This window comes from Salvelinus sp. IW2-2015, linkage group LG1 (genome assembly GCF_002910315.2).
Source record: "Salvelinus sp. IW2-2015 linkage group LG1, ASM291031v2, whole genome shotgun sequence".
NCBI classification, from domain to species: domain Eukaryota; kingdom Metazoa; phylum Chordata; class Actinopteri; order Salmoniformes; family Salmonidae; genus Salvelinus; species Salvelinus sp. IW2-2015.
The window spans coordinates 25,812,564-25,821,288 of record NC_036838.1 but is presented as its reverse complement, the minus strand read 5'-3'; the positions used below and the strand labels follow the sequence as shown (position 1 = coordinate 25,821,288).

Genomic DNA, 8,725 nt, shown 5'->3' with positions numbered 1-8,725 from the left:
CTCATAATCAACCATAACATGATCTAATTTCAGAGGCATCCACTGGACTGGCCAAGCTGAGTAGCCTGCATCTCATGTGAAATTGAAAAACTAAACCAAATAGACGTTACCCTCTAACTGTAACCTGGTCTCATTGGCTTGACCATCTAACTAGTCTGACCCCGGCTGAGTGTACAGTCGTGGCCAAAAGTTTTGAGAATGACACAAATATCAATTTTCACAAYGTTTGCTGCTTCAGTGTCTTTAGATATTTTAGTCAGATGTTTCTATGGAATACTGAAGTGTAATTACAAGCATTTCAGAAGTGTCAAAGGCTTTTATTGACAATTACATGAAGTTGATGCAAAGAGTCAATATTTGCAGTGTTGACCCTTCTTTTTCAAGACCTCTGCAATCCGCCCTGGCATGCTGTCAATTAACTTCTGGGCCACATCCTGACTGATGGCAGCCCATTCTTGCATAATCAGTGCTTGGAGTTTGTCAGAATTTGTGGGCTTTTGTTTGTCCACCCGCCTCTTGAGGATTGACCACAAGTTATCAATGGGATTAAGGTCTGGAGAGTTTCCTGGCCATGGACCAAAATATCGATGTTTTGTTCCCCGAACCACTTAGTTATCACTTTTGCCTTATGGCAAGGTGATTCTAAGCACCACCCTCCTTTTGAAGCTTCCAGTCTGTTCTTCGAACTCAATCAGCATGACAGAGTGATCTCCAGRCTTGTCCTCGTCAACACTCACACCTGTGTTAACGAGAGAATCACTGACATGATGTCAGCTGGTCCTTTTGTGGCAGTGGAAATATTTTTGGGGGATTCAGTTCATTTGCATGGCAAAGAGGGACTTTGCAATTAATTGCAATTCATCTGATCACTCTTCATAACATTCTGGAGTATATGCAAATTGACATCATACAAACTGAGACAGCAGACTTTGTAAAAATTCATATTTGTGTCATTCTCAAAACTTTTGGCCACGACTGTATGTAACGTGTTAGAGAGTACCATGTCTGTCCACTCTAGCAGTGGCTGGACACAGTGGCAGCCGTGGTGCCAGCCATAGACAATATATCCTATCTAGGGTTCTATATCTATGGTGCCAGCTAGGTCAGCTCTAGTGTAGTGTGTGTCACCCTCTGGGGCTCTGTGTTAATGTTAACTCCTAACACACACAAGACGCTCCCGACAGATAATCACACACTCTGTAACTATAAAGAGCGAAACGGGACAATCTGGTTGTCATGACGATGCCCACGGTCCAATCATAACCCAGCCAGTGGTCTAATGAAGTGGTGGTGTGCAATTGCGAATGGACAATGTGCTATAATAATATGATCACTGTATTTTCTAATCTACTGTAAGTATTCTGTTCATAGTGGCCCCATGGCTAATGCTRAGCATGTCTAATAAAGATTAAAACTGCTTCCCAAATGGCATGCTTTTCCCTACATAGTGCACTACTTTCGATCAGAGCCCTATGTGCCCTGGTCAAAAGTAGTGCATTATATAGGCATTAGGGTGCCATTTGGGACACAGACATACTGAACTGAACTGAATGGCTGAGGAGAGTATAGTGGACACCATTAGCTGTGAAGGACCTATTGAGTAAAATGGTTTCTGCCGTCTCTTGGGTTCTGCTCTCTCAGCTCTTTACCCAGCCGAGTCAGAGATTCACATGCATGCACAGACAGACACAGACATATTTTCAGTTGGTCAGCAGTAACACACACTGCTATAGAAGAGGACAGAGAGCGAGAGAGCGAGCAAGAGCAAGAGAGAGCGAGAGAGAGCGAGAGAGAGCGAGAGAGATTGGACAGATTGTGAGTGAAATGTGTTAAAGGTTTCTAGACAGGAACAAGAGTGAGTGAGAGAATAAAAGAGCAAGTGGCCAAACAGAAGAGCAGCAAGGTCAAATGACCGTCATAGAGAGAGACACAGACAGAGAGTCAGACAGAGAGAGAGACACTGTCAGAGAAAGACTATTTTAATTATGATAATATTGTACATTTCCAAAGTAAGCTTTGGCAATATGTACATTGTTACGTCATGCCAATAAAGCACATTTAATTGAATTGAGAGAGCGAGACCTGTTGCCACAAAAAAAGGGCAACCAGTTAATAACAAACACCATTGTAAATACAACCCATATCTATGTTGATTTATTTTCCATTTTGTACTTTATTATTTTTGAATGTTTGTGAGTGCAGTGTTTACTGTTCATTTTTATTGTTTATTTCACTTTTTTTATTATCTAGTTCACTTGCTATGGCAAGTGCCAAAAGAAGGAGAGAGAGAGAGAGAGAGAGACGAGAAGCACGAGAGAGACGAGGAAGAGAGAGACAGAACGGAGGGACAGCACGTCAGATCAATAGGAGAGGAGAGAGGGGTAGTCAAGTCAGATAGGGGGAGAGAGCCAGAGCAATGAAAGGGGAGAGAGGACAGATCAGAGCATAAAGAGAGAAGAGAGAGAAGAGAGAGAGGAAGAGAGAGAGAGAGAGAGGAGCGAGAGAGGAGAGGGACTGAGAGACGAAGAAAGAAGAGCGAAGAGAGGAGAGATACAGAGAGGGAAACGATAGGAGAGAGAGAGAGAGAGGTGGTGAAAGAAACGAAGGAGAGAGAGCGAAGGAGAAAACAGAGAGAGGAGACGAGAGAGAGAGAGATGAGAGAGAGATGGAGCGAGAAGAGAAAGAAAGACAGGAGACATAAGGGCAGACATGTCAGAGACAGACAGACAGACAGACAGACAGACAGACAGACAGACAGACAGACAGACAGACAGACAGACAGAGAGCAAGACTCACCACTGTCCATCCAGAAGGTGAGCGGAGGGGGCAGGCCAGGAGGAGGGTTACAGGCCAGGACCAGGGGAGATCCCTCACCCACTACCACTGGCTCCAACACCTCCTTAGGCCACAGAGGAGACTCTGACAGAGGGAGAGAGAGTTTTAGATACCTATTACAAGTCATATTCACTTGCTAACATTTCAGAATGTAGACTATAGTTTTTTTTTGTGTCCATGCAAATGTCTTTGTGTCTATCTATCTATGTGTGTGTGTGTTGGTGTGTGTGAGTGCATGTGTATGTGTGTATATAAACAGTCTCCTCACTGGACACTCGTAGTAGGATCTTGTTGGTCAGCGCCATTCCAAAGTCGTTGGAGGCAAAACACTGGTATTCTCCCTCGTAGTCCTCTGGCCTCCCTCCGCTCCGGAAGCTAATCTCCAGCGTTCCTGAGCGCTTCCGCATCGTCACCCGCGGATCCTTCCCCACGTTGAAGAACTTCCCGTTCCGTCGCCATGAGAACCTGAGACGCCATGGAAACCGAACAGAACACAACAACTGGGTCAATCCTAGAACTATAAAGCAGGATTAGTCAGTGATGTTAGAAACCTCTAAATTCTTCAGTAATTCGTCCTGGGCCCGTATTCGTGTAGTGTCTCAGATGAAGTGTCCCGGTACAGGATCAGGTCCCCTCTGTCCATGCAATGTTATGTATTATGATCGAAAAGACTAAACTATTCCTAGATCAGCACTCCTACTCTGAGAAGCTGGTCCAGGTCTGTTATGTCAAGCATTGTCTAATGCTTCTTTATCTCAACCACTAACGGGCAGTTGAGCAATTTGCACGGAACAGATTAAGGACTCCAGAATAAGGACTCCGAAAATAAAAAAGCACTTTCAAAGTGATTTGATAATGCTTTTAGGGAGCCAGGAGTAAAATACTTAATCTGTGTCTGTGCAACCACACAACATTTTTTGGGATTGAGAAGCGCTTCTGATTGGTTAATGAATGAATACAGCATGTGGTTACATAACTGCTAGGGCTGCTATTTTGAAAGGGGATTACTGTCATATTTACTCAACATACAGTAGAGTAGACAGAGTCGATTCTAGTCCCATAGCTCTGTCTGTGGCAGACTGTAGGACCGGGGTCATAGAACCACAACTAGAGCAGGACAATGGGTGTATCTCTAGGAGGCTGTATGGGAGCCAACAGGACTGATTGGGACTGAATGAGTGAGCGATCCCTCTCTGAATGATTCATGAGCATGAATAGTAAACTGGCCGCATTATTCTAGCACAATGACTTTCCTAGGAAGGGAGAGAGGCGTGTGTGTGTGTGTGTGTGTGTGTGGTGTGTGTGTGTTGGTGTCTTGTGCGGTGGGGTGGTGTGTGTGGTGGGTGTGTGTGTGTGTGTGTGTGGACATGTTTAACTATTCTTGTGGGGACCAGAAGTCCAACTGGGGACATTTTATTAGTCCCCACAAGGTCAGATGCTATTTCTAGGGGGTTTAGGGTTAAGATTAGAGTTAGGGTTAGAATTATGTTAAGGGTTAGGAACTAGGGTTAGTTTTAGGGTTTGGGTTAGGAGCTATGGTTAAGTTTAGGGTTAGGGTTGATGTTAGGTTTTTGGTCAGGGTTAGGGTTAGGGTAAGAATACGGGTTAGGGTTAGGTTAGAGTTAGGGGTTAGGGGTTAGGGAAAATAGGATTTAGAATGGTGTGTGCGTGTGTGTGCATTTGTATGTGGTGTATTGTTGTTTGTTATGAGTGTGTTGTTATATAAACCCTCAATGTGCCTCGAAACAAACAAAAAGCACCCCTGAATGAGACCACTGTCCTCAGCTGGTCAGGGCCTGGTTACGCAACTTCACATGGGTGTGTGTGTGTGTGTGTGTGTGTGTGTGTTGTGTGTGTGTGTTGTGTGTGTGTGTGTGGTGTGTGTGTGTGTTGTGTGTGTGTGGTTGTGTGTGTGTGTGTGTGTGTGTGTGTGTGTGTGTGTGTGTGGGTGTGTGTGTTGTGTGTGTGTAAGTGGGTCCGTATTATCCCATCTGATGGCATGAGAGAGGTGGGGTAGTGAGGGGAGCAGGCAGGAGGTAGAATAATGGTTTAAAGGGGACAGGCTGGCATATCAGGTTGACACATAGGGGAGGGCAGTGTGGGTGCTGCTGGTTGAGTTGATGTGGGGCAGGAGGAGGAGGGGGAGGTGGTGGAGGGGGAGAATGAGGAGGTGGTGGTGGAGTGGAGAAAGAGGAGGTGGTGGAGTGGTAGAAGGAGGAGGTGGTGGAGTGGGAGAAGGAGGAGGAGGTGGCGGAGTGGGAGAAGGAGGGTGGGGGGAAGGCAACATAGTTCAGTGTGTTCCTATTAATTTGGCATGACCAGAGGTGGAGGGACAAGGGAGAGGAGTAGGCGAGGGGAGGAGTGGAGGCGAAGAGAGAGGAGGAAGCAAGGTGAAAGCACTTGTCAGGTCTGGATAGCAGGGCACTTGTCAGCTTGGGAATATGGGGGGTGGCTGGATGGCTGTCATGGGGTATGGGGTAGGGGCAGGTGTGGGTGGAGTGCAGGCGATGGGTTTCGGATGCTGACAAGGTTCAGGTGGGGGTTGGAATGGGGTCGAAGGTGGAGGGTAGGGGGTGAAATGGGGTGCAGGATGGCACACTGGCAGAGCAGTGGTGACCTATACATGCTCAAACTAATGACTGTCACCCTGTATAACTGTCACCGTCAGAGAGAGAGAGAGAGAGAGAGAAAGGCCATGGTAAGGTAACAGTGGGGCAGATCGAGACGGGGGGTTGAGAGAAGTGAGACAAGATATAACAGGGAGAAAAAAAAGAGTGAATATGAGAGCGAGAAAGAATGAGAGAGAGAACAAGTGGAAACACCCAGCTCCAGCAGGGTAAAAACGGAGGGGTAGAGTGTGAGATAACGACAGAGTAGGAAAGTATGCAGGATGGAGAGAGAACAAAACAAGCACAAACAAAAAGACAAAAGAATAATCAGAGAACGAGAGAGAGAGATTAAGCGAGAGAGAAAGCGGGCGAGAGGGTGCGGGAAATGAGAGACGACAAGCTGAGTGGGCGAGGGAGGGATGAGAGAAGCGATAGATGACGGATGGACAGAGAGAAGGACGGAGGGATGAGAGGAGGTCTTTGTGTGTAACTCACGTTGGCACGGGGTTCCCCTTGGCCTCACACTCAATGATGATGTTATCTCTGGGATCAACAATGTAGTCCTTCAACGACTGTTTCATAATGGTGGGAGGCTGCTTCACTGGAGAGAGAGCGAAACAATGGAGAGAGAGAGAATGTACCGAGAGAGAGAGAGAGAAAGAGAGAGACAAAGGACAGAGAGAGAGCGAGAGAGAGAGAGAATGTTCATAACCTCTAACTTACCTCTAGACCTAGTAGGCATGTACTGTACATTTAAATATAAAACATGAACAAGTATAGGAAGCATTCTTCGACCCTGCTGCTGGAGGGCTGCAGTGTGTGTGCCTGTGTGTGTGTGTGTGTGTGTGTGCAGGCTTTTGTTCTAACGGAGAACTATAACACACCTGGTTCACCTCATGAACTAAACAGTAAGACCTTGATGAGCTGAATCAGGTGGGTCAGTTTAGTGTTAGGAGATAAAAGACATTGCACCAGACAATACACATCACCAGACATCACCCAACCCCCCTCCCAGCACACTCACACACACACTGTGGCTATCTCCAGGAGGAGTGAAGGAAGAAAGGAGAGCATTAGGCTACGGTGTAGATGAGTTGGTTCCATTGACCCTGTGTATTCTCCCCTCCCTCTAGCCTTAACACAGCTGTGCTCACTCTTCTATGCACATTTAATTTCCCACTTAAACCAGATGATTCCCCACTGTTTCTCTGCCCTGCTCCACTTCTAGATCACTGAGCGCTCGGGGCTCATTCTGCTCCTTCTGCCTCAGCACTGACACGACACAGCAATCAGGCCCAGCTTCAAAGAAAACGGTTTGCGCCGTCCCGCCGTACAAAATAGCCTCAGTCGAAAGGAAAGCCCGCTTGCCAAGATGTGCCAAGCTGGGAGAGAGGAATGACCGTGTGTGTGCATTTGTGAGTTCCATAAATCTTGTCCAGAGTAACCGTAGTCTTAAAGGGAATAGCCCAAGTCTGACGGAAGTTCCCTTGCCAAGATAGAGAATCTTCTGTTCGAGGGAAAGAGCGAGGGGATTTCATCGCTCATTACTATTCTCTCTATGTCCTCAGTTTGGTGTTGCCGGCAGTTACCCAACTGTCGTTAAGCACTACTTTAAGAATAGAATATATATATAGAATATATATGTATAGAATAGGTAACAACTGTAGTCATCCACCCGTTTGTGTTTCCAGGGTTTAAAGCAACAAACAACAAAAACACGACTGAAACTTAAATCGATCTCAGATTGATTGTCTGGGGCCAAGTTAACCTCCCCTTTCATGTAAGAAAGTCATGACAATGGCTTTTAGTGAAAGAGGATCATTTAGCACATTTTAAACTGCGATTTGACCAATGTTCCATGTCCCTTGTGGGGGGTGGGGGGGGGGAGGGGGGGGGGCAAGACCTAGTTTGGGAAACCCTTGACCCACACACACACATACACACAAAACACACACACACAAAACACACACACACACCTAGCATATTTTGCTGCCATACTGTTTCTGATTGTTATTATTTCTCCTACTACCAGTCACTTTCTCCTTATCCCTGCCTACATGTACAGTGCATTCGGAAAGTATTCAGACCCCTTCACCTTTTCCACATTTTGTTACGTTACAGCCTTAATCTAAAATGGATTTTTTAAAATCCTCATCAATGTACACGCAATAGCCCGTAATGAAAAAGTGAAAACAGGTTTTTAGAAATTTTTGCAAATTCATTAAAAATAAATAAAACGGAACCTTATTTACATAAGTATTCAGACCCTTTGCTATGAGATTCGAAATTGAGCTGAGGTGCATCATGTTTCCATTGATCATCCTTAAGATGTTTCTACAACTTGATTGATTGGACATGATTTGGAAAGGCACACACCTGTCTATATAAGGTCCTATAGTTGACAGTGCATGTCAGAGCAAAAACCAAGCCAGGTCGAAGGAATTGTCGGTAGAGCTCCGAAACAGGATTGTGTCGAGGCCCAGATCTGGGGAAGGGTACCAAAACATTTCTGCAGCATCGAAGGTCCCCAAAAACACAGTGGCCTTCATCATTCCTAAATGGAAGAAGTTTGGAACCACGAAGACTCTTCTTAGAGCTGGCCGCCKGGCCAAACTGAGCAGACGACCGACAAGGGCCTTGGCTAAGGGAGGTGACCAAGAACCCGATGGTCACTCTGACAGAACTCCAGAGTTCCTCTGTGGAGATGGGAGGACTTCCAGAAGGACAACCATCTCTGCCGCACTCCACCAATCAGGCCTGTATTGTAGATTGCCAGATGGAAGCCACTCCTCAGTAAAAGGCACATGACAGCACGCTTGGAGTTTGCCAAAAGGCACCTAAAGGACTCTCAGACCATGAGAAACAAGACWCTCTGGTCTGATGAAACCAAGTTTTAATGCCAAGAGTCACGTCTGGAGGAAACAGGCACCATCCTTACGGTGAAGCATGGCGGTGGCAGCATCATGCTGTGGGGATGTTTTTCAGCAGCAGGGACTGGGAGACTAGTCAAGATCGAGGGAAAAATGACTGGAGCAAAGTACAGAGAGATCCTTAATGAAAACCTGCTCCAGAGCACTCACTTATAATTCACTATATCACAATTGCAGTGGGTCAGAAGTTTACATACACTAAGTTGACTGTGCCTTTAAACAGCTTGGAAAATTCCAGAAAATTATGTCATGGCTTTAGAAGCTTCTGATAGGTTAATTGACATCATTTGAGTCAATTGGAGGTGTACCTGTGGATGTATTTCAAGGCCTACCTTCCAACTCAGTGCCTCT

At 46.0% G+C, this 8,725-nt stretch overlaps 1 protein-coding gene across 1 annotated transcript in view; it reads right to left on the bottom strand.

Moving 5' to 3' along the window:
* LOC139027409 (neurofascin-like) overlaps window positions 1–8,725 on the bottom strand; it is a 19,040-nt gene that overhangs the window by 1,626 nt on the left and 8,689 nt on the right. Inside the window, exons 3-5 of the mRNA XM_070442521.1 lie at window positions 5,940–6,045; window positions 3,104–3,300; window positions 2,797–2,919 (exon numbers count right to left, since the gene is read on the bottom strand). Of these exons, the coding sequence (XP_070298622.1) occupies window positions 2,797–2,919; window positions 3,104–3,300; window positions 5,940–6,045 (426 nt within the window). The remainder of the gene's footprint in view (window positions 1–2,796; window positions 2,920–3,103; window positions 3,301–5,939; window positions 6,046–8,725) is intronic.